We start from the raw sequence: 26,297 nt of genomic DNA, 5'->3' as shown, positions 1-26,297 counted from the left end.
GACTTGGGAGGGTTTTTGAGGTTGAATGATGTTTAGGGGTAGGTAAAGGTTTTTAGGTTTCAGGAATAGGTGGAGTTTGGTGGTGGGGAGAGGTTTAGGGCTCAAATGTGGGTGGAGTTTATGGGTAGAAAGAGTTTAGGGTTCAGAAATGGGTGAAGTTTGGTGTGTGAGTGGTTTTAAGTGTTCAAGGATGGGTGGAGTGTAAATATAGAAATGTTTTTTAGAGTTCAAGAATGGGTGGTTTAAGGGGATTGGAGGGTTTTCTAGGGTTCAGGGATGGGCGCAGTTTAGGTGTGGTGAAAGGTTTTAAGGGTTCAGGGATGGGTGGGGTTTAGGTGTAGAAAGATCTTTTTAAGGTTCAGGAATGGATGGAGTTTAGGGGTAAATAGGCCTTTTACGGTTCAGGGATGGGTGTAGTACAAGTGCGGTGAGGGCATTTTAGGTTTTAGGGATGAGTGGACTTTAGGGGTCAATGACGGGTGTAGTTTAGGCATGGGGAGGGCTTTTTAGGGGGCATGGATGAGTTGCATTTGGGGGTTTTGAGGGAGTTCGGGATGAATGGTGTTTAGGGGTGGTATGAGGTTAGTAAGCTGAAAGCATCCTAAGTAATTGTTTGACATTGTAAAAGGTATAAATCCAAAATAAAGTCCCCTGGATTAAAACACTGAAATAAATGCCTCAGACAAAAATGTTTGTGAAAGTAAGACCCTAAACTATTCCATTTACGCCTTAAATTTAACATGCAAAAGCAAATTTAAAAAAGAAAGGCATTTGTTGAATTGGTTTCTATGAAATGATTAATGCCATTCATCCTGCAAATTTCCATTAAACAGTTTAGATGAAATGGGCTGTCGGCAGTAGTATTCCATTAAATAATTTTTCTATGAAATGATGTACTACCAATTTACTCTCTACTTAGCCGGAGGCTGTTTATGAACCGCTTTTTCCAATAGTTTTCAGTAGTGGCCCGGTCAGGGGAGAGGGGCTGGACGGGCGAGGGGGGAGGCAGGAGACGACGAACAACTAAATAAAAGGGGGAGAGAACTTACCTGCAGCCGGTCACATTGCCATATTCTCCTCCCCCTGTGGCTCCACTACAGGCAGAGGCTCCCAAACACCCCTGCGGCCAGTCCTGAAGCTACTCTTGAGCATTAGAGCAGCTTCGGAATAGACCTGAGCGCTGATGATTTGCGCTGCAAGGTAGACTGGGAGCCTGTGCTTTGCTGTCACCAACCCAGCAACGCAACTGTGATGGAGAGAGCTTCAGTGTGCATGATGGTTTGGCCAGCCTGAGACGGCTAGCCAAACCATTATGCGCACTGCTAGCAGAGCTACCACTCGCCGTTGGTCCCTGTAACACCCCTGGCCACGCCTCCAAGACCCAGCTGGGTAACAAAATAAAACTGTAATAAACCCAGGTTTATTATCTTCTTTTTTTTCTTCCTCTATGCTGCTGGCCGGGGAAGCAACGCTTCTCCTCCATAGCGGGTGTGCCGCCCCTGATAGTTTTCTAGAGAAAAAAGAAATCAAAAAACCTTGGGTAAAAAGATTAACCTAAAATGGATCATCTCTATTGGCTATATTGATTGATATATGTATATATATCTGTTAGTAAAGCGGTCAGATGCAGAGTGCACAGTCCCGCTGGTGTCACCTTCGGAGACCGGCCCATCTCCGTATTATATTGTACTTTCCAAAAACCAAGACCTGGCACTCCAGGCATTTAGCGCTTAAAGGTATTTATTCCGTCCACAAACAGCTCCATCTTGGCAGACGCGTTATAAACAGAACTTGTTCATGGTGATAAAGACTTGTTTTTCGAAACAAGACTGTAATGCCAAGATGCGGCTGTTTGTGTGTGGAATAAATACCTTTAAGCACTAAATCCCTGGTATACCACATCTCGTTTTTTGGAAATACTGTATATAGTATAGTATCTCCATATAGTCCAGATCTCCAGTCAAATTCCCCACATGAAAGGGGATTACAAAAGACGGGCCGCAATTCCAGTGCAATTAATCAGCAAGTGTTTATTCAAACAGGATAATGGCGGAATAAAGCCTGACACATTTCGGTGATCAAGTCACCTTGGTCATGGATCAGAACACGAAGGAGACTTGATCTCCGAAACTGGTCGGGCTGTATTCGCCATTATAATTTTGGAATAAACCCAGGCTGATTAATTGCATCTGAATTGTGGCCTGTCTTCTGTTATCCTCTTTCACGTGGGGGGCTTGATCGGAGATCTGGACTATGTGGATATTGTGAGGATTCGCTTGCGTGTCACAATTCACTGCATCAAGGTGCCTGGGAAGAAAGCAACAAGTTACATTTGGTATATACATATATTTTATAATGTATTTATCAAACTGTGCTACTAAGGTATTCTAAGAACATTTCTTGAGACAATAGGTCTCCAAAAAACAAGCGAGTGAAAGGAACAAAGCAGCAATTTGTTTTTTTTCAAATAATAGTATTCTCTCGCGTCTGCACTGCCTTTCATTGTTTCAGTCCAATTTCGTCATCAGTGGGACCACATGAACTCCACCTATAAAAATGTGCCTCATATATTCTTCCAGCTGCTGGGTGAATATCAGAAGAGCTATGTGCAGATTCCAGAAACCTGATTTCTGTAGTAGGGGATCTCTGTGTATAGTCATAATCTAGTGAATAGTCCCACCCATGTGCGTGGACCCCGGCAATCAAAAATAATCTCTTATGTTGTCAAATCATGCAGAAACTGCAAAGACACTTAAGAGAGAATTTAAAAACAAATAATGCAGCCTATATCCACAGGCTACACTGTCCAGTACTTCAACTAGAAATTCCACCAAACAAAACCACACACAACACAGCCTGCCCAGTTTCTTCCAAAGAGAAACTTGCCTCTACCAGTAAAATACCCTGGAATGATAGAGAGGAAGGCATGGACAGACAAGCCCCATAGGCTGCCATTATGTGGCTTAAATAGGATACTGTGCCTTTAAGAGAACTTTCCAGAACTTCACAGTATCCCAGAATGCACTGCAGGTCCCTTTTACTTTCAATTCTTTTTTGCGGCTCCTGCTAACAGGACCCTGGCATTGAGCTCCACCTTTTTTCAAGGGTTTATTGGATTTTTGTTCACTTTTTTGATAAAAGTGTTTGCAGTATATATTCCTTGGTGCTTCTCTTCTCTCCTGTGTTTTTGTTCAGGCTTTTTAGGGCTCAAAAATGCCTGGTCTTTTCGACAAATGCCCAGCATGTGGAAGGAAGAAGGCCAAGAGTGATCCACACGACGTCTGCATTGTCTGTCTCCCTGAGGCACATGTCCCTGAAGACTGTGACATCTGCCAGCAACTTTCAGAAAGGACCCTGAGGGACAGGTTGAAGATTAGGCTTCAAGGCCTTGAAGAGAGACAACTGCAGGCTGCAGGTGGGTCTGGGCAGGCTGGGAAGGTTCCCTCTGCCTCTCCTGAGGCCTCTGGGGGGCTCCCCAAAGGCAGGAAGACCAGCAAACGGTCCCGGTCTCCGTCGACGTCGATTTACATCGACGACGACGTCGAGAGGGATGACAACGATGTGTTCCCCGTCTCCCCGGGGCTCCGGGTCGAGACGGCGTGATGATTCGACGTCGAAGGGCCTGGATAGGCCGCCGTCGAGACCACCGTCAACGGCATCTTCATCGTCGTCGACGTCAGCGTCGAGCTATCGCCGTCGAGGACCTCGAGAATACGGTCGGCGTCGAGGAGTCGACGACGCTAGTTGTCGAAAATGGAACGGTCGACGTCGCGGAGGCGGCGTTCGACTCCAGAGTCGCGGAGGCGACATTCGACGCCGGAAAAGCGATGCTCAGCGTCAAGGAGGAAGAGATCGGCGTCTAGGAGTTGTTCCAACTCTCCTAAACGGCGCAGAAGGAGTTCTGAAGCCAGAAGTCATGCTGGATCTAGTGGAGGGCACCGGAGAAGGCGATTGCCTGCTGAAGGGGCTGGGTCGCACTCCCCTCCCCCGAAGAAGTCACCGGGCTCGGTGGTGTATACACCACCTCGGCCTAAGTCGCCCCCTCCCTCTGTACCTAAGGAGGACCCTCCGACCAACCCTCCGCTTCTACCACCTCCACCCTCAGGACAACCACTACCACCGCTTCCACCGCATGGGCCCGCCCCTCGGTCGGAGAGACCTCTTGTTCCTCCGCCACGGTCGGTGTCACTACCTCCTCTTCCTACACCACCTAAGAGGACCCCTAGACCAACACCCCAGGATGGACCATGGAAGGCACCCACACGGAAACCTGCGGAGTGTCCACGTACCGGGAGGTCACGCTCTCGCTCCAGGAGGAGGGAGCGATCGCGCAGGTGCCGTTTCATGATGTCCTACTGAGAGGCGCTGCCAAGTTGGGCATATCCTTGACGGTGCCCACACCTAAGACATCAGTTATTTTCGAGACACTGTACCAGAAACACCTGTCTCGTCCACTACTACCTCTGGTGCCGGGCCTGGAGGAGCCGGCCATGGACCTTTTTCTCACCTCGGCGGTGACTAAGGCGGCCCCCTCCAGATTGCAGAAAAAATACTGGGCTCCCGATTCGGATCCGGCTTTTCTGAGGGTGGAACCTCCTCCGGATTCTGTGATTGTGACGGCGGCCCGCAAACAGCATGCCACCACCCCGTCATCCACGGTCCCCCCGGACAACGAGTCTAGATGGATGGATTCAGCTGTAAGGAAAGTGTGTGGAACATCGGTGACCTCTATGAAGGCTGCGAGTGCCACGGCTTTGTTGGGACGCTACGACCGCGCCCTCTGGGACTCCCTCCAGCAGTTTGCGGAACACTTGCCTCACGAGAAGCGGGAAGATTTCCAGGAAGTGTTAAACGAACGGTTGCTGGTAGCGAATCAAATTATCAGCGCTGCAGCAGATTCATCCCTCTTGGCGGCACATAGCTTTTGCCATGGGATTAACCACCGGCGACATGCCTGGCTCTGCCTTACGTCACTGAAACCAGACGCACAGCAAAGGGTTGCTAATCTTCCATTCTCTGGCGAAACCCTATTTGGGAAACATGCGGATCACGAAATGGCCCGCATGAAGGCGGAGGCCGAACCACTCACGGCTGTGGGTCTAGAGAAGCCCATTCCAACGGCGGTTCGGTGGACAGGGCAGAGGACGTGGCCAAGATTCGGGACAGTCACAGCAACAACAGCAGTTCCGTAAGCCGTTCCAGAAACGCCCCAAGGGCAGAGGAGGCCAACAGTCGGCACCAGCGACTAAGGGCCTGGCCGGGTCTAGGCCCTGAGCACTTACTACCCCCGGATCTGTTACCCACTCTGGTAGGGGGAAGCATCCAATTTTTTCTGGCAGAGTGGAGAAAAATTACTCAGGACAAGTGGGTGCTGAATATTGTTTGCAATGGATACAGTCTTCGGTTCACCAGCCCACCTCCAGCAATTCCGCTGGTCAGCTCGCAGTTTCAGCTGCTAGAGCTCCAGGCGGAGGCAGATATCCTGTTAAGGAAAAGGGCGATAGAAGACGTACCTCTGTCTCAGAGAGGAAGAGGTCTGTACTCCCGGTTCTTCCCGGTTCGCAAGAAGGACAAGAACGAGTTCAGGCCCATTCTGGACTTGCGACAGGCAAACAAATGAATTCGCAGGGAGAAGTTTTGCATGCTGTCGTTGCATCAGATTTATCCTCAGTTGCAACAGGAAGACTGGCTATGTGCTATAGACCTACAGGATGCGTACTTCCATGTGCCCATTGCACACAAGCACAGGAAGTTCCTGCGGTTCCTAGTCGGCGCCAATCATTATCAATACACAGTACTCCCATTCGGACTAAAGTCTGCGCCGAGAACATTCTCGAAGTGCCTGGTGGTGGTGGCAGCACACCTGAGGAAGAACAAGGTGTTTTGTCTACCCGTACCTGGACGATTGGTTGATCAAGGCCACCTCCTTCTCGGAAGCTCAAGCACACTTCCAGAAGACGTGCGTTCTTTTGAACAAGCTGGGGTTGCATATCAACATGTCCAAGTCTGTCCCTACTCCGGTCCAGTGCATTCAGTACTTGGGAGCCACCATCAATACGCTGTCAGCAAGCGTGTCTCCTTCGGAGGAACGGCGATTATCACTCCTTCGGAAGGCTCAGGCTCTTATGACCACTCCATCTACAACAGTGAGGACGGTGTCTTCTCTACTGGGATCGATGGCCCCTTGCATCTTCCTGACGCCACACGCACGACTGCACATGAGACCGCTGCAGGAGTGCTTGGAGGACCAGTGGGATCAGAGGACAGGATCTTGGGACGACAAGATACGGCTGTCTCTGCATGCTCTTCAGTCCCTGAAGTGGTGGTGTTCAGCGGAGAACCTCCTCAGAGGGGATCCCTTCCACACTGTCGTGACAGAGGCGTCTCTCCACGGGTGGGGGGCGCACTCCGGAAACCTAAAGATTCAAGGAACGTGGTCCCCAATGGAGGCCACGTATCACATTAATTTCCTGGAACTCAGAGTGGTTCACTTGGCACTGAAGGCCTTTCTTCCGTCCTTTCAGAACAACTCTGCTTGTACAGATGGACAATACGACCACGATGTATTACCTCAACAAGCAGGGGGGTTCGAGATCACGCACTCTGTCACGAGAGGCGCAGGCGATCTGGCACTGGCTTCTGGCCAGAGGACTGACTATAACGGCTACCCATCTGCCAGGTGTGCAGAATGTTCAGGCGGACGCACTGAGCAGACTTATTCAGGAAAACCACGAGTGGGTCATAAACGACGACGTACTAGGAGAAGTCTTTGCAAGGTGGGGGACTCCAGACGTAGATCTGTTCGCCACCGCCGAAAACAGCAAATGCCGAGCCTTCGCCTCCAGGTACTACCAGCAGGGGACGCTTGGGAATGCGTTATGGATCAACTGATCGAACAGCTTTCTGTACGCTTTTCCACCCATTCCCCTGATTCCTGTGGTACTCATCAAGCTGGCCCGGTCCAGGGCTCGGATGATACTCATTGCCCCGGAATGGCCCAGGCAGTGGTGGTTCACGGACCTGCTTCACCGGTCTCTCCTTCCTCACATTTGGCTGCCGTGCAGGCCGGACCTTCTCACGAAGTTCGGGGGGCAGATGTTGCACCCCAACCTCTCGTCTTTGGGTTTGGCAGCATGGCTCCTGAGATAGTGCAATATGGCCATCTAAATCTGCCCGAAGATTGCATGGACATACTGAAGGAGTCTAGGAGGCCTCCCACTCGGACTTCCTATGCTTACAAGTGGAAGAGGTTCTGTATCTGGTGTCAGTCCAAGAACTATGACCCGACGACGTGCAAGGAAGACGTCATCCTTCCTTACCTTCTGCATTTGGCGCAGTCTGGCCTTAATGTTCATTCCATTAAGGTTCATCTGGCTGCATTGACTGCCTACAGGAAATGCCCTTCACAGACTTCCTTCTTCCAGATCCCTGTGATCAAGGATTTTTTGGAAGGCTTGAAGAAAGTGTTTCCTCCTGTCAGGCTTCCTTCGCCTTCATGGAAATTGAATGTGGCGCTGTCCAGATTGATGAAGGAGCCTTTTGAACCTATTCATAAGGCTTCGTTGCAGCACCTGTCCTGGAAGGCGGCGTTCCTCGTGGCCATTACATCGGCCCGCAGGGTGAGTGAAATTCAGGCGTTGTGTTGCCAAGAACCTTATACTGTATTTCATGCTGCTACGGTTGTTATGCGTACTCACCCTAAATTTCTTCCCAAGGTTATTTCTGATTTTCATGTCAACCAGACCATAACTTTGCCTACTTTTTTTCAGAATCCTTCACCCCCAGCGGAAAGGTCTCTACATTCCCTGGATGTTAGGACATTTTATCTGGATAAAACCAAAGATATTCGTAGGTCAGACCAATTATTTGTCAATTATGGATCGGTCAGGACGGGTCTTGCTACCTCGAAGCAGTCCATCTCTAGGTGGGTTGTGTCCTGCATACAGTTGTGTTACAAAAAAGCTAATAAGGCCTTAGGGGGTAAGCCTAAGGCTCATTCCACCAGGGGAAAAGCTGCCACGACAGCTTTACTCCGTAATGTTCCGATTGCAGAGATCTGCAAGGCAGCCACTTGGAAGTCGGTTCATACCTTTGCTAAGCATTACTGTCTGGACACTGATGCCAGGGCAGATGCTCAGGTTGGACAGGCTTCGCTGCGGAATTTGTTCGCACAATAGTGGTGTTAATTTTCTTCTCTCCACCGCCGCTTTGGTGTGGGGATGGGCTTGCCATTCTATTCACTAGATTATGACTATACACATAGATCCCTTACTACAGAAGGAGTAGTTTATGTCCTGTAACTCCAGTTCTGTAGTAGGGGTATCTCTGTTATAGTCATAAGCGCCCGCCTTCCTCCCCGGTGGAGATAAATATTCATGTACGGAATGCTACAGGTCTGGCGTGCTACGCCTTCAAAAAGAACTGAAAGTAAAAGGGACCTGCAGTGCATTCTGGGATACTGTGAAGTTCTGGAAAGTTCTCTTAAAGGCACAGTATCCTATTTAAGCCACATAATGGCAGCCTATGGGGCTTGTCTGTCCATGCCTTCCTCTCTATCATTCCAGGGTATTTTACTGGTAGAGGCAAGTTTCTCTTTGGAAGAAACTGGGCAGGCTGTGTTGTGTGTGGTTTTGTTTGGTGGAATTTCTAGTTGAAGTACTGGACAGTGTAGCCTGTGGATATAGGCTGCATTATCTCTTAAGTGTCTTTGCAGTTTCTGCATGATTTGACAACTTAAGAGATTATTTTTGATAGCCGGAGTCCACGCACATAGGCGGGACTATTCACTAGATTATGACTATAACAGAGATACCCCTACTACAGAACTGGAGTTACAGGACAGAAACTACTCCTTATCTGGGGATTTTTGCAAAAGCAGTCTGCCTACACCATAATGTCAAAACCAATACAATATTAATGGCAGAAACAGAGAATCTATAACATTGTGATTGTGGATAAGAAGTTCCTGTTCACGGATTCCTCATTACTCAAGATAGATTGTTAACTCTTTGGGTACCATTGTTAAAAGCTGTGGGTTTCATCATAATCATTTAATAAATATGGAAAGACAATTGTAGAAAAAAACCAGGTCAGATGTTTTTAAATGTTGTAGATAGAGGAAATGTAACCCTATAATTCCATATTTGGCAATGTTGCAGCTAGTCATATTTTCACTGTTTAACAGTTGTGATCAACCTTTGTGCTGTTCGCTCTGTGGACTCCAATAAGCTTGTAACACCTATGTGTTTTCTATATTTGAATTGACTTTGAGGTACTGCCCATTTCTTTTATATGTAGTACACGTGATTAAGTTGTGTGTTATCATCTTTGGGCTATCACGTAGCCCTAAGTGCTCTATAGAATAGGTGATTGCCATCTTCATTCTCATCTTTACACTTTAGTTAATTTAATTCTGCTTGATCTCTTTTTTCCACTTTAGTTAAGCTCTCTGTCATCAGAAAAGGATCAAGCTCAAAATGAAAGGAACAGTCTTATCCATCCTGTTCTCCAACCGGTACTGTCTCTAGTACGGCAGAAAATCGAAGCTCAAAAGAACCAGCTTTTTCCCGTGAATTCCAGTTTCATTCTGGAATCCTCACAAGCACGGGAGAAGGTTGGAGTTCACAAGGATAAGCATTCTCCCATCCATTGTAATTCCAAAGTAAAATCTTCAGCAACACGGGAGAAGATTGAGTCTAGAACAAAAACACATTTACTCATTCATTCTAGCCCTAAATTGGAATCCTCACCAGCAAGAGCCAATGCAGATGCTCGGAGCACCAGCAGTTCTCCAGTTCTTTCCCATCGAAAGGAGGAATTCTCCCCTGTGCATGAAAAGGTTGAGACTAAAAAAACCAGACGTTCAATTATCTTTTCCACTGCCAAAATAGAATCCTCATCCAAAGAAGAGAAGGCCAGTGCCCACAAGAAAAATCGTTCTCCCATAAACACCAGTCCAAACTTGGAATGTTTATTTACAATGCAGGAATTTGAAACACCGAAAACAATGCGTTCAAATGACAAACTAAAATACTCACCAACTCAGATAAAGACTGAGTCTCCAAGGATGCAACAGTCACTCATCCTTTTCAGTTCTAAAAAGGAGTCGCCACCAATACACAAAAAGATTGAGGCTCAAAAGAGTCAGCAGTTATCTATCTGTTCAAGTCCCAAAGGGGAGTCCTTATCAGTACGAGAGATGGTCTTCATTGATCAGAGCTGGCAGTCACACAGCCACCTCAGTCCCAAAGTGGAATCCTCTCCAGCAAAGAAGAATACTGAGGCAGTCAAGACAAGGTATTCTCTGATTCATCCCAGTCCTAGTATTGAATTCTCACTGGCAAAGGAAGAGGTTGATGCTCTCATGACAAAGCATGCTCCTAGCCATGACAATCCCAAAGCTGAACCCTTGCAATCAGATGAGGTTGATACTCTCAAGAACGCAGTTTCTCTCATCCATGCTGGTCCCAAACAGGGATGTGAGGCAGAACAGGAAGAGGCTGAGGCTCAAAGCAGCATGCATTCTTCCATTCATATCAGTCTGAATCTAGAATCCTCACAATTAAAGGAGGAAGAAAATGCTCCTAACAACAAATATTCTTCGATAAACACCACTACCACACTGAAGTACTCATCACAAGTGGTTGAGACTGACATGAACGAGTATATTAACATCTATCAAAGTCCTCAACTGGAATCCTTGCCACCACAAATGAGTGAAGCTCACAGAAATGGGGACTCCCCGATCTATGTCAGTAACGATCTGAAATCCGTAAAAGTAGAAGAGAATGCAGACGATCAAAGTAATAGACCTTCTAGCAATATGAATACCACCCTAGGATCCACGGCTTCTCGTGAGGATGAGACTCACAGGAATTCTATCTGCATAGCAACAGAGGCTTTCGTTCACAACTGTAAGCTTTCTCCTATCCATGGAAGTCCCAAAGGGGATTCTACATCATCACGAGAGGCTGAGAATCATAATAACATGGATTTTCAAAATCATACTAGTCCTAAACTTGTGTCAGAACAGGGAATAAATGATGATCACAAGAAGAGAGATTCGCTCCTACATACCATTCACAATTGTCAGTTGTCACTAGGATGGCAGGAGTCCAAGGCTCATGATAGCAGTCATTCACCTGTGCACTCCCATCTCACTTTGGTATCCTCACCATCACAAGAGATTCACATGAGCAGCATATCTCCACTCCATCAAAGTGTCAAATCTGGACCTTCGCCTTCCCAAGAGATTGATACACACAAGAGCAGTTTCAAGCTGGGATCCTCACCAAAATTGCAGACAACAGATGTTCAGAATAACATAGATTCTCCCATAGAGCCCATTCTCAATGTGTTGCCCTCACCAGCAGAGGAGGCGACTGTGTCTCATGAGAGCAGGTATTCTGCCATAAACCCAAGCTCCACAATAGGATCCTCACAATCGCTAGAAATGTTTATGAACTGGCATTCTCCCCTCCCTCAAAGTCCCAAATTAGGATCTTCAATAGTACTGAATATAGCTGATACTCAGATAATCAGCAGTTCTCCTGTCAATGGTGTTCTCAGTGAGTTATCCTCACTACGAGTGGAGGAGGGCAAGGAACTACAGATTGAGCATTCTCTCATTCAGATAAGTACCAGAGTGGGATACTCACCTTTACATCAAGTTCACATGAGCAGGCATTTTCCTGAGCCTCAAGATCCAAAAGAGGAATCGTTGTTATTGCAAGAGATACCACCTCACACATGCAGGGATTCTCCCATTTATAATGTCATGCAGGTGGCATCTTCTCCAGCACCACAGAAAGCAGAGGCTGAAATGAAAAAGCATTCTCCTAACAATGTATGCCCCAACACGAAATCTTTACCAATGCAAGAGGCTGAGGCTCCCAAGAACAGACAATCTCCAATCCATGTCATTCCCAGTTTGGATTGCTCTCCTTCACCAGAGATTGGAACTCCCAAGAAACATTCCCCTGAACATACCAGTCCCAAACTGGAATCTTCACCAACCTTGGAGAAAGCTGATGTTAAAAAGATCAGAGCTTCTCCTATCCAATCCAGCCCCAAACTGGGACCCTCACCAAAACCAAAGCTGACCAAATCCCACAATGACAGACATTTTCCTATCCACACCAGTCCCAAACTGAAATCCTCACCGGAACTAGTGAAAATTGTTGCCCAAAATAACAGACATTCTCCTAGTCACCAAAAGCTCGATTCGGAATCTTCACGAGTATGTAAGAATCAAGAGGTTCAAAAGAAAAGTCATTCACCCATCCATACTAGTCCCATCCTAGCAATCCCATTAATGCGAAAGAATGCTGAAGCTGAGAATATCAGAAATTCTCACATACTTGATTCCTCACTCTCTACGGAGAATGCAGAGGCTAATGATAACGGGCATGTATCCATCTACCCCAGCCCCAAACAAAAACCCTCACCAGTTCAGGAGAAACTGATTGCGCAGAAGAACACAAGTTCTCCAATCCAGCAAAGACTCACACTTGACACTTCACCCACAAAGGAAAAATCTCTGACTCCAAAAAACAGACACTTGCCCATGTATTTCAAACCCAAACAAAACTCCTCAATAGCCCAGGAAAAAGTTGTAGCTAAAAAGAATACAGCCTCTATGATTCATCAAAGACTGAAATTGGAGTCCTCAACATCACAGGAGAAAGCTAATGCTGAAAAGAGCAGGCAGCCTCCCATCTATAGCAGCCCCAAATTGGAATGCGCACATGCTACGAAAGTGGCACGTTCTCCTATTTACACCAGTCCCAAACTGAAACCTGCAGCCACACATGACAAGACAGAGACTCAGAAGACGAGGCATTCACCTGTCCATGTTCATCATAAATTGGTAACTGTCCCACCACAGGAGAAAATCCAAACACAGAAGACGGGACATCTCCCACCACGTTCCAGTGCCAAAGTAGAATCCACATTTGCTTTGAAGAAGGCCGAACCTCGCAAGAAAACCCTGGCAGGTAACTTTATACAAGCTGCTTAGAAGTGTTCATGCCATCGATGCAGTTGTGTTCCATTCAGGTGCCCCATTGATATTGCAAGAAACGTTTGAAGAGCAAATGTAACAATGAGGGAGATGGAATGAGTGCAAAGTAATTTCAACCAAATATGGTTTATAAAACAAATCTATTTCACACATGACCTTGCTGATTCCCTTTATAAGCTCATTGAGTCTTTAAACTAGAGTAAGTATGAAAAGTAAATTCTGGCCCTCCTGAGAGCCTGTTCTCATATTTGACTGGAAAAGTGCGGGTTAGGCTGATATAAAGGGCTTATTACTTTGTGCACGCTCAAGTTTTAAAAAGCTGTCTGCTTACATTGTTTTACTAAATGATACAGAAATGCCAGGAGAAAGTATCACAGTAAGAACTTTTCCACTACACTAAGAAAATGGGCATGCTTGCATTTTGATGTAAGTCTTATATGCTCTGCTGTGGGTGTTCAATTTTACCTTAGCATGCCAATAATATCTCATGCAGTTCAAAAACTCTGCTAGGTCAGTCTCACTTAGCATTCTTAGAAATACGTCTGAAAGCCGTTTTCTTAGTAAATTGAAGGTTTGTGTTTATTTTTCAAGTGAATTGGTTGGTTTTGAATAATTCATGCTGCTAAAGAAGAAATGCTGTTTAAGTGCAGTAATCCCCCCCCCCCCCCCCCCCCCCCCCCCCCAGCCACCAGGGAGACTGGACTGTCCCGCGGAGTGAGGTAAATGATCGCGGCCCAGCCGCCTCCAGGGGTCCGGGGTACAGATCCGAGTGTTAACCCCTTTGTTGGTGAAGCTCGCCTGACTCCTCTCCCATTGTCCTGTGTACACCACGCATCCTTGGACACGGACACCCCAACCCACTGTTGTGGGGCCTCCCCGGGCAGAGCATGGCTGCATCTGCCTAGCACCACCGCGGGCAGAAACCGCAGAAATGGCTGCAGGCTCGGAGCTGTGACCGAGACACAACCGCATTTCAGTGCACAGAAAATTGAACGAAAACGGAGCAAACGAGGTGTTGAAACCGGGGTTTGGTGATTAGATTTGTTCAAAGGTGAAAACTATGCCGGACGCGTTAAGTGTTCCCTAAACTTGGTCGGCAGGCAGGACCTTGTTTGTGTGTTCTTTGAAGTAGAGACCTGACAGCCTGTTTGGTCCCCTGCGTTATGTCCTATCCTAAGCTTCCATCTCACTGTGCATTCACCTTTTAGTATAACGTGGGCCCCCTGCATGTTTACGTTGACTTTCATACCTTGATTATCTTCTGTCGTTATCAATTCATATTCTGCTGACCTTACCCTTTCAGCATTCGACTGTCCTCTTCTGGCTCCAAAGCTGCCCTTACTCTGTGTCTTCTGTAGCCCTTACCCTTTCTGCCGACATTACCCTGTGTGTCTTCTGCTGCCTTCGCCATTTTTGCCTTCTGCTGCCCTTACCCTGTTTGTCTTTGCTGCCCTTACTGTATGTCTTCAGCTGCCCTTGGTGTCTTCTAGTGCCTTTACCCTATGTGTCTTCTGCTACCCTTGACCTATGTGCCTTATGCTGCTCTTACCCTTTTGTCTTCGGCTGCCCTTACCCACTGTATCTTTTGTTGCCCTTTCCGTCTGAGAGTATGCTGCTGCTCTCACCCTGTGTGTGTGTCTTCTGCTGCTCTCACCCTGTGTGTGTGTGTCTTCTGCTGCTCTCACCCTGTGTGTGTGTGTCTTTTACTGCTCCCACCCTGTGTGTGTGCGTGTATTTTGCTGCTCTCACCCTGCGTGTCTTGTGCTGCTCTCACCCTGTGTGTGTCTTGTGCTGCTCTCACCCTGTGTGTGTCTTTTGTTGCTCTCACCCTGTGTGTGTCTTTTGCTGCTCTCACCCTGTGTGTGTCTTTTGCTGCTCTCACTCTGTGTGTGTGCGTCTTTTACTGCTCTCACCCTGTGTGTCTTTTGCTGCTCTCACCCTGTGTGTGTCTTTTGCTGCTCTCACCCTGTGTGTGTCTTGTGCTGCTCTCGCCCTGTGTGTCTTTTGCTGCTCCCACCCTGTATGTGTCTTTTGCTGCTCTCATCCTGTGTGTCTTTTGCTGCTCTCACCATGTGTGTGTGTCTCTTCTGCTGCTCTCACATTGTGTGTGTCGTTTGCTGCTCTTACCATGTGTGTATGTCTCTTCTGCTGCTCTCACCCTGTGTTTGTGTGTGTCTTTTGCTGCTCTCACCGTGTGTGTGTCTTTTGATGCTCTCACCCTGTGTGTGTCTTTTGATGCTCTCACCCTGTGTGTGTCTTTTGCTGATCTCACCCTGTGTGTGTCTTTTGCTGATCTCACCCTGTGTGTGTCTTTTGCTGATCTCACCCTGTGTGTGTCTTTTGCTGCTCTCACCCTGTGTGTATCTCTTCTGCTGCTCTCACTCTGTGTGTCTCTTCTGCTGCTCTCACTCTGTGTGTCTCTTCTGCTGCTCTCACTCTGTGTGTCTCTTCTGCTGCTCTCACCCTGTGTGTGTGTCTTGTGCTGCTCTCAACTTGTGTGTGTGTCTTGTGCTGCTCTCAACTTGTGTGTGTGTCTTGTGCTGCTCTCACCCTGTGTGTGTGTCTTGTGCTGCTCTCACCCTGTGTGTGTGTCTTGTGCTGCTCTCACCCTTTGTGTCTTTTGCTGCTCTCACCCTGTGTGTGTCTCTGCTGCTGCTCTCCCCCTGTGTGTGTCTCTTCTGCTGCTCTGGGGCTCCTGTTGCTCTTACTGCTTGTACATGCTAGTGCTTGTTTTCCCTTTAGCTGCTGTGCATGCTGTTGCCCTTATGCACTGAGCTGTCTCTTACCCGCTATATTGTATCCTACCCTTGCATTTTAAGGATCTCTCTACTTTGTATTCCCCTCTGTGCATTTTGCTGCCATTACACTCTGCTTTCTGCGGACCTTACCTTGGGGGCTCCGGCTGCCCTTACACACTTGACCTGCTCCTGCCTGTTCCTGCTGCGCCCTCACCTTTGTCCCCTGTGGCTTAGTCCCCCCTGACCCTCTGGTGGTTTGCTTTTACAGTCACGGTTCCCCTGCCCGCTGTGCTGTATGCTATCCCTCACTTTTAAGGACCAGCCTCTTTGTTACCCCCTGAGCCTTCTGCCCCGCTTACTCTCTGTGCCTTCTGTTCACCTCCCAGTGATGCTCTGCGTCTCCATTCCTGTGTGTGTTCCCCTCTCTTCCTGACCCGTGTATCCCACCCCTCTGTGTGCTCATCTGCCGCCCTGGTATCCCTCTCCTTGCCCTGTGTTGTCATCACCCCTTGCTGTCTGTCCCCTGTGTTCTCATCTGACACTCCTCGCTGCCCCAGCATCCTCTTTTCGAATCCCTTTCATTGTTCTCTTTCACCCGTTCCCAGGGCTTTAATTGGGATGAAGAAACTGTGGGGGTCTCTCACAACGGCGTGGCCTATGTAATTAAGGCTGTGGCTTAACAGCAGTGTAGACGTAGGACTGAGGTCATCTAGGTCTCTACTGACTATGTTAGACTTAATTAGGTTTTTGCCAGCCAGCTCAGAGGTCACTAGAAACTTTCTCGAATGTTCAGGAAAGGGTTAACCGCCCTGATTTAGACAAGAAGGGATTAGTTTCTGGCAACCGCATAAACATGACAACTTTGCTTCCTCAGAATAAAGAGTGTATCTCTAGAGTCGTGTGAAAACAATAGACAGCTATTTCACTCAGTCAATCGTGCATGCTTAATTTCACCAGAGTGCAGAGAAATAGAGAGACGGGTGTTTTCAATAAAAGGTGTTATTTTATTGAGCAGTCTTCTTTCTCATGCAAGAGAAATGAATTGCCACAATTGCAATACTTATTATAAAGTAAAGTGCGTACAGTGAAAGTAGTATTATGAAATAATACTGTAAAAGCATTGATATGGTTTCTTAGCCATATGATACTGTAAAATGGATAAAATATATACATACATAAAAACATTGACTAATGAACTCAACTGGTGCTTCTAAGATACGCCTACCCCGGTGTACCTGACCTAAGCCTAATACGTGGGAAGGAGTAAGTAAGTTGCAGTTTTAAGTTAAGTTAGGTTTTTGCCAAGAATCGGAATCAAGAATTCTCTCTAAGGTTTTAATCAGCTCCGTACCTTGGTTATAGAATAAAGGAGGTCTTGTATCTCGCTTCTCAGGACTTTATCTCCCAGCAACCCGCGAGGGTGACTTGGGAACACCGGAGCTGGATTTCTTCGTCTGGAGAAAAAGACAGCGTCTCTCTCAGTGCGTCGAAGGGAGGGGCGTTTTCCTTTGGCTCTAGCAACACCTGGGCTCCCGGGCAAGTAGAACGTCGCTCTGCTCCCCACCACCGTGTGTTTGCTTAAGGCAACGTTGGTATATTTATACCTGAAAGGTGCCGGGTGTGGCGTAAGGTTGGACATAAGACGTCACTAAGAACTAACAGTTCTTTCTGGACTCCAGGAGTTCTTGTGCAAATTTAAACAAAAGCAGGGGGAATTCCTGGGCTGCTGGATGCTTGGTTTGTTTAAAGAACGCGTTGTGCTTTCTAGGAGTCTATGGGAGTAGCCTTGTCGTGTTTTGGACTGCATGGGCTATTACTAAATATGTATGTGATTCCTATGACTTTATAAGGATATTATTTGTTATAACCACATAAGGGCATGAATCTGGAATATCAAATTAGGGTCTTAGATAGAAATACAACACCCACTCCACGTATTAATGTCCATCATTACTAAAAATGTAAGCAATATTAAACATACGATGCATGTGTGTTTTCCAACCCCCCCCAAAATACATAATTTGCTTTTGAAAAGGTGCATGGTTTATACACGAAAATGAGTATTGATACTGTACGTTTTTTCAAGCAGGGTTATCATTCAGTTAAATGCCTATATATATCAGCTGAATGAATTGCGAAAATTACACATGAAATGGCTCTGTATACAGAAAAGAAGGTCGAGACCATTTCATCACATATTTATACGATACTGTACATGTGCTAGAGGCTGAGGTAAAATATTGTCTCTAAAAATAGAAGCTCTGTTCTCTAAGAATAGTTCTACTTTAAGCAGAGTATCATGTGCCGGAAAAAATTGTAAATATTTTTGATGTGAAAGAAAAACAATTTCGCTTTCAGGGGAAGAAATAGTTCCAAATATTTTCAGTTGCTTTGTTTAACAGAACTGAAGGCCGAATTCAGAGTTCAGGGAACGCTGTGTGCTTGTCGTTTTTTTTTATTTATATATAATTATTCTCGTTGTTCAGGGGAGAACATCATATCAGACAGGATTGCAAAAAATTGGTCTACAACATCAGGTGAAAGTTCGACCAAGTTTGAAAATGCTGTAACTGTGCAGTTGTGAGCGTGATTGCCATCATCGATGTTTGGATCAGCAATGCTCACAGAAGGTTGTACCTGTTTGGTGCTGCTTTCCTCTCGTACTTTACCGCCAACTACTCGTAATGGTGAAGTCTCAACGAATGCCGTCATCAGAATAGGTAGCCGCTGGGGACAACACGTTGCATGAGTCTTTACTGGACAAAGCAAAGAATCGATATCCATTGGTACTGCTTATGGTAGTGTAAGACAGACGTCCAACACGTATTCTTCTCCGCATAGCAGACATCGAAACCCAGGTAAGATGCAATCCTGCCAGATTGGTCTGAATGAAAGAAACCAAGTTGTACTCAGATCTCTTAGCCGGGCTAATCCGAGGACCTTAGTGATTTTGTCTCGGTAGTGTATTGCTAGGATCGTTTCTTCCATCGTTGCTAGAGTCTTGTCTGTGGCTTGGCTTGCCATATCGGAGCAGAAGGAACAAAAATAAAATTCCTGCTACGAGTCCCAAAATTAAAGGTAGGCTGCCAAAGACAGAATGGACAAAATTCGGGAAGATGCCCAGAACTGTTTCAAATGGTGTTAACAGTCCCGAAAAAATTGTCTTAAATATATATGCGATGCCACTGGTATCAGACATGTTTAAAATTTGACTTAACATTTCTACGAAATGCAAGGGGCAATTTGTCGATAAAAGGGTATGTATCTCTGCCTCTGTCCTTGCAACTTGCAGATCATACGTTTCTTTGGACGAGGTCAAAGGCACAGTAGTCTGTAAAAGAATAGACTTCATTCTGCTTAAAGTATCAATTCGAATAGAATAGATATTCACATAAGGCCATATTGCCGCCTCCATGTCTAGATTGCTGTTTGGATACAATACTTGCATATAGCAAACAACTCTGGAAGTAACAGTTACGAGATAGCATTCTCATGGCACCATTCCACAACAGCTGTGGTCATTTATTAGAACGTAGCTGCCGTTGGATAGCTGTCTGAAAAATGGCTCTATCTGTGTTGCAGGAGTGCCTTGCAGGTGACCTGAAAGGTTATTTGAAGACCCTTCACAGGCTCCATGCAAGTTAATACCTTGACACAGAAGTGTACCGCTTAGTGATTTTTTTACAATTATTACCACTAAGGAATACCTCCTTTTTCCCTTCACTATAACATTTGTGTGTGTAAGGTAAATCCCAGGTTGATTTGATGTATCCTGTACCCAACCTTTCATACTGGCCTGCTGGTATATATTCTTGGCAATATTTAAACTGGAAAGTTGTGATCGGAATTGTGATTGTTCCGTGTATTATCCATTCAATGACAGGTCTTTCTGACATTTTCAATGGTAATCTCTCAAGTTTTTCAATGCTCAGAATCGTATAGTCTGCTCCTTTTTGTGCCAAACTGATTTGTTTATCAGTAAGGTTAAAGATAGAAAATAATGACGTTATGTTGATTAGACGCCATGGCACGTAGCCTGAACGTAGGTTTTGCAACGTCCAGCCTAGCTGTACAATAGAACGCAATTGGGACTGACCATGTTGTGACATTAGCAAGTCTTGCTCCATTATATCAAAGGCAGATGATACAATACTGTCCAGAGTCGTTAACCCATTGTCCACTACAGAAAGTGATTTTTCCAAATTTATACGATCAATTTCTCGTATTTTTTCTGCTGTTTCAATTTGCATTACTTTCCAAGCTTCGTTGTATGCAGCGTATATACCGGCCGCTATGAAACGTTTTTGACGCTGTTTGCGAGGTCCCAATATGAAATCTCGCAAGTCAGCACCTTCTTTAAGTAAAGTCAAGTGTTGCTTAATTTCAGCCAGAGTGGATTTCTGTAGCCACTCAAGGCATAATTTCCCTACACTGTATTTCTGATAGATACATCTGCCGTGTGGATTCCTCACCTTGTGAATATCCCCCTTGCGCCAGCAACGTTCAGAAAATTCTTCTTAGCACGCCGGCGTGGACGACGTCATAGGAGCACGGCATCGCGCGCGACTCCGTCTGACGTCACCGACTCCTCATAAGGCCCACGTCGGCGTGATGACGTCAGTTCCCTTTTTTCCGCGTCGTCGACGCTAACGGTTTCTGGGATCTTCTGCGATACTCTTGTATCTTATCACTGTTTAGCTGTTACAGTTTCTCTGTTGAGATTTACTTCTTCGCCGAGGATGTCGTCGAGAAAGACGGGTTTCAAACAATGTGGTTCCTGTGCCCGTATGATGTCGATCACCGATCCGCATTCCGACTGTCTGTGGTGTCTTGGATCGGATCACGATGTTAAGAACTGTCGTTCCTGTTTCAAGATGAACCCCAAGGCCTTGCGAGAGCGGGAGGCGAAGCTTCTGCTCGCGAAGGTGAAGGGAAGAGAAGCCGGAAGGTCTTCGAGGTCGGTGTCCAGGCGCTCGAAGTCGAGGCAGTTGTCGCGGTCGAAGTCGAGGTCGGCTTCGAGGACCAAGGCGAGGTCCAGAGAGAGATCGAGATCCAGAGAGAGGTCGAGGTCCAGAGGGAGGTCGAGGTCCGGATCCAAGTCGGCCTCGGGCCATGCTTCGAGCTCCTCGAGAAAGAAGCATAAGAGGAGTAAACATCACTCCAGACATCACTCTGGCAAGGAGTCTTCGGATTCGAGGAAGAAGTCCCGTAAACATCACAAGGACTTTGTGTCTCCTTCTCCAGCTCAATCTCATGTGGGTTCTCCAGTTCAGGAGCAGGATCAGGATCTGGAGTCGCACCACTCTTCGGTGCATGAAGAAGAGGTTCCTCGAGCACCGACTTCGGTTGTGGAGTCTGAAGATCAAGAGGGCCAGGGTGCACCTTTGCCGGATTAGCCTCCTTCGGAGCGGCCGTTGGGTTCGTACCCTCCCTTTCCAGGTCCAGGTCAGGATCCCTCGCAGTTTTTAAACGCCATGTTTGGTGTTTATTCGAGGGCTATGTACCCCACTGGTGCGCCTGTTGGTCCCATGGGTCCTTTGTCTTTTAATTTGGGTGTGCCCCAGGCTTATGCCCCGGCCCCCGATATGCCGTTTATGCCGACGCCTTGTACTCCTTGGCTCGGTACGGCGCCGCCGAGGTCGTCGACTTCGCATGCGGCTTCGCCGACTTCGGATCGGCTTCGTGGTGATTCGGATCGTGGTGCTTCCCGTCCTCAAGCTCCTCGCTCGACGTCGGCTCCGGCGCCGTCGGAGTCGTTGCCGGATCCGTCGACTTCGGTCCGCATGGAATGGTCGAGGCGCAGTGCACAACGCCTCTTGGAGGAGAAGGAGTATATGGACTCCGAGGTTGAGAAAGGAGAGTTGCAAGATCAGGGGGATTGTTTTGAGGACCTCCAAAGCGCAAGTGGCCTGGAACTTTCTCCTGAGTGGGGTTTGCCATCCGTTTCAGATACTCCATCTAAGGACAGCACCCTATCATGTTGTTATTAGGAAGGCTGCAGATTTGCTAGGCTTGACTTTGCCCACAGTTGAATACAAGCCCAACATCCTTACGGAAGTTTTGCATTCGCCTTCTTCAATTGTGGAGCCTACACTTCCTTTTACGGAGGCATTGACTGAGCCAATAAAGGAGGTTTGGAAGAGACCTTTGACTGCTCCTGCGGTTTCCAGTTCAGTGGCAAGGCGTTACAGGGTGGCTCCTGATGACCCTGAATTTCTTTCCTCGCATCCTGCACCGGAGAGTCTGGTAGTGCAGGCCGCCTGTTCCAGCAGGGCTGCGGGCTCTTTCCCTCAGGTGCCGGCAGACAAGGACTCTAAAAAATTGGACCAGTCTGCTAAGAAGATTTTCTCCTCGGGTAGCATGGCCTTGAAATCCACCAATGCTACTTGCCTATTGGGGAGATATGTTCATGCGTTGATGGACTCTGTGAAACAACTTTCATCTAAGCTTCCAGAGGACGATAGGAAGAACTTTAACGAAGTGGTCTCTGATACTCAGGCTGCAGCTCGTATGGTTATACAGAGTGGTATGGACACGGTGGACTCTGTTGCCAGGATTATGGGCTCTACTGTTGCAACAAGAAGGGCCGCATGGCTTAAGTCCTCCGATTTTTCTTCTGATGTTCAGTCTACTTTGTTGGACTTGCCATTTGATGGGTCAGGCCTCTTTGGTAAGAAGGCTGACGTAGCTCTGGAGAGATTCAAGGACAGCCGGGCTACGGCGAAGTCTTTGGGCCTTCAGACAAGGGGCTCTGCGGCTAGAAAGTTCAGGGGATTTGGCAGATCCAATTTTCATTCCTACAACCAAGGTCAGCAGCAGCAGCGTCAGAATCCTCTGTATAAAACCTACAGAGGAAAGCAAAGGGGCCGTGGTCGTGGACGCCAGGCCTCCTCCTCCTCCTCTTCCTCTAATAATCAACCCCCTCCCTCTGCAGCAAAGCAGCCCTAGATCCGCCGCTCTGGATCATGTGGCTCCGGTGGGGGGTTGGCTTACTCATTTTCTACGGGATTGGGAATCGGTTACATCAGATCTTTGGGTTCTCAATCTCGTAGAGAATGGGTATGCTCTTCCTTTCCAGGAGTTCCCTCCCAATTACCCTCCTTGCCAGGGTTTTTGTTCGGAGGACCACCTTATTCGCCTGCAGGAAGAAGTCCTGGCTTTGTTAAAAAAAGGTGCGATAGAGGTGGTTCCAGAGCAGGAAAGGGGTCAGGGGTGCTACTCCCGGTATTTCCTGATCCCCAAGAAGGATGGCAGGTTACGTCCAATCCTGGACCTCAGGATTTTGAATCTCTATCTCAAGCAGGAGAAATTCAAAATGCTCACTCTTGCGCAGGTTCTTCAAGCGCTGTTGGAAGAAGACTGGATGGTGTCAATCGACTTGCAGGATGCGTATTTTCACATCCCAATCCTGGAGTCGCACAGGAAGTATCTCCGTTTTACGGTGGGATCGCAATACTACCAGTTTGCGGTCCTTCCGTTTGGTCTTACTACCGCGCCTCGAGTTTTCACCAAGGTGATGGCAGTGGTGGCGGCACATCTCAGGAGGTCGGGGATACCTGTATTCCCGTATCTGGACGACTGGCTGATCAAAGCGGAGTCGCCCGAGAAGGTGCTTCATCACCTGCAAGAGACATCGCAGCTGTTGTTCAGGTTGGGTTTTTCGATAAACGTGCCCAAATCTCACCTTGTGCCCTGCCAGCGCAACCTGTTCATAGGTGCGGTACTGGACACTACTGTATGTCGTGCATTCCCTCCTCCACAAAGGATTCGCGATATTCAGGAAATGATTCCTTTATTTCACAATGGAGCGGTTGTTCCGGTCCTGAAGGTCCTTCGCCTGCTCGGTCTGATGGCTTCTTGCATTCTCCTGGTCAACCATGCACGCTGGCACATGAGGGCACTCCAGTGGTGCCTCCGCAGGCAGTGGTATCAGCACAACGGAGATCTCGGGGAGTCAGTGAAGATCTCCAGAGAAACTGCAGCGGATCTGTCTTGGTGGGGCGTGGAAGGCAATTTGTCACAAGGAAAGCCTTTTCAGCTTCCACCATCGGTGGCCACGGTGATAACGGATGCGTCCACTCTAGGGTGGGGTGCTCATCTGGGGGATCTGGAGGTCAAGGGTCTTTGGTTTACAGAGGAAAGGTTGCTTCACATCAACCTTCTGGAATTGCGGGCCATACGTCTGGCACTCAAGGCCTTCCTCCCTTCCCTTCGCGGTCGGTCGGTCCAAGTCCTGACGGACAACACGACCGCGATGTGGTACATCAACAAGCAGGGAGGAGTAGGGTCGTGGTGTCTTTGCAAAGAGGCTCTGCGTCTCTGGTCCTGGGTTCAGTACCACCAGATTTGTCTGATGGCAAATCACCTGGCCGGTGTCCTGAACATAAGTGCGGACGTTCTCAGTCGGCAGTTCTCTGCCGATCACGAGTGGAGGCTTCACCCGGAGGTTGTTCACGACATCTTTCAGATGTGGGGAACTCCTCGGGTGGATCTGTTTGCCACTTGCGAGAATGCTCACTGCCCGTCATTCTGCAGTCTCCAGTATCCGATGCAAGGAGCATTGGGGGACGCGTTTCAGTTGAGCTGGGGAGGTCAGCTCCTTTACGCGTTTCCTCCCATACCCTTGATTCCTCGGGTTCTGAGGAAGATTCGCCAAGACCGGGCCCAAGTCATATTGGTCTCCCCGGAATGGCCAAGAAGGGTGTGGTACACAGATCTTCTCCACCTCTCCTCTCACCCGCCGCTCCGTCTCCCTTTCAGGGCAGACCTCCTCTCTCAGATGGAGGGGCAGGTTCTACACCCCCACCTCCAGACATTACACCTTCATGCCTGGAGATTGAACGGGGCAATCTGAATTCTTTCTCTCTCCCTCACGATGTGGTGGATGTCATTCTTTCTGCCAGGCGTGACTCCACCAAGTCCATCTATTCGTATAGGTGGTCTAAGTTTGTCTCTTGGTGTAGGGAGAGGGATGTTGAACCGTTAAAGTCTCATTTGTCTGATATTTTATTGTTTGCTCTTTCTCTGGCACGGCAAGGGTTTGCTGTTGCCACTGTCAACGGTTATCTTTCGGCCTTGTCGGCATTTCTCTGTTTGCCGGATCAGCCCTCTCTTTTTAAATCTCCTGTGGTATTAAGATTTTTGAAGGGACTTACTAATAAGTTCCCTCCTTCTCCCTTTATTGTGCCTCATTGGGACTTGAATCTTGTGTTAACCTATCTGATGGGTTCCCCGTTTGAACCCTTACACAAGTGTCCAATGAGGCTTCTTTCTTTTAAAACGGTCTTCTTGGTTGCAATTACCTCGGCAAGGAGGGTAAGTGAGCTTCAAGCTCTTAGTTCCAAGCCCCCGTTCTTGTCTATCCATGCTGAAAGAATGGTTCTCAGGGCCAGGGCTGCTTTTCTGCCTAAGGTGGTTACTCCCTTCCACCTAGGACAATCCATTACCCTTCCATCCTTTTATCCTCCCCCACACCCTTCCAAGGAGGAGGAGAGGCTTCATCGCCTGGACCCGAAGAGAGCGGTTAGTTTCTATCTTGATAGGACTAAGGACTATCGTATTGACGATCAGCTCTTCGTGGGTTTTGCTGGCTGCAAGAAGGGCAGAGCGGTGAACAAGCGCACACTTTCCAGATGGATTATTCTCTGCATCAAGATTTGCTACTCTCTGGCGGGTAAGGACCCTCCTGAGGGTATTAGAGCTCATTCAACTAGAGCGAAGTCTGCTACTTCTGCATTGTCTAGAGGTGTTCCTGTTGAGGACATTTGCAGGGCCGCGACATGGGCTTCCCTCCACACTTTTGCGAAGCACTACTGCTTGGATGCTGAGGTGAGGAGGGACGGCCACTTCGCGCGCTCTGTTCTCCAGGATTTCCTGGTATAGCAGAGTGATCACCCTCATCCGGGAGTGGGGACTGCTGTGGGACTCTATTCACAAGGTGAGGAATCCACACGGCAGATGTATCTATCAGAAGAACAAGTTACTTACCTTCGGTAACGCTTTTTCTGGTAGATACAGTATCTGCCTGTGGATTCCTCACTGACCCACCCGCCTCCCCGTTGTCCGCTCTGCTATACCTGGGTTTGTGTGCAAATGTATTTATGATTTTGTATATCTGAAATTGTATAGTTTTGCACTTTGTTTTTGGTTGCATGTACTGTGTACATTGTATATATATATATATATGTACTTGTTGGTCCGTCCGGGTGCCTCGAAGGCACGGAAAAAAGGGCGGAACTGACGTCATCACGCCGACGTGGGCCTTATGAGGAGTCGGTGACGTCAGACGGAGTCGCGCGCGATGCCGTGCTCCTATGACGTCGTCCACGCCGGCGTGCTACGAAGAATTTTCCGAACGTTGCTGGCGCAAGGGGGATATTCACAAGGTGAGGAATCCACAGGCAGATACTGTATCTACCAGAAAAAGCGTTACCGAAGGTAAGTAACTTGTTCGTTATAACTATCCCTGGACGTTGTCTCTGGGAATATCTTGGGTCTGGCCTGGTCAGTTTGAACCCCTGTCTTCTTACATCTACTGC

The 26,297-nt window shown here is 47.7% G+C and overlaps 1 protein-coding gene across 1 annotated transcript in view; it reads left to right on the top strand.

The window, feature by feature from the left end:
* PSRC1 (proline and serine rich coiled-coil 1) overlaps positions 1-26,297 on the top strand; it is a 317,916-nt gene that overhangs the window by 158,885 nt on the left and 132,734 nt on the right. Inside the window, exon 5 of the mRNA XM_086952027.1 lies at positions 9,440-12,995. Coding sequence (XP_086808153.1) covers positions 9,440-12,995 — 3,556 coding nt within the window. The remainder of the gene's footprint in view (positions 1-9,439; positions 12,996-26,297) is intronic.

The sequence above is a fragment of the Lissotriton vulgaris genome, unplaced genomic scaffold (assembly GCF_964263255.1).
Source record: "Lissotriton vulgaris unplaced genomic scaffold, aLisVul1.2 SCAFFOLD_797, whole genome shotgun sequence".
NCBI classification, from domain to species: domain Eukaryota; kingdom Metazoa; phylum Chordata; class Amphibia; order Caudata; family Salamandridae; genus Lissotriton; species Lissotriton vulgaris.
Note: the sequence above shows the minus strand (reverse complement) of the source record. Positions and strands in the feature narration are given on the sequence as shown.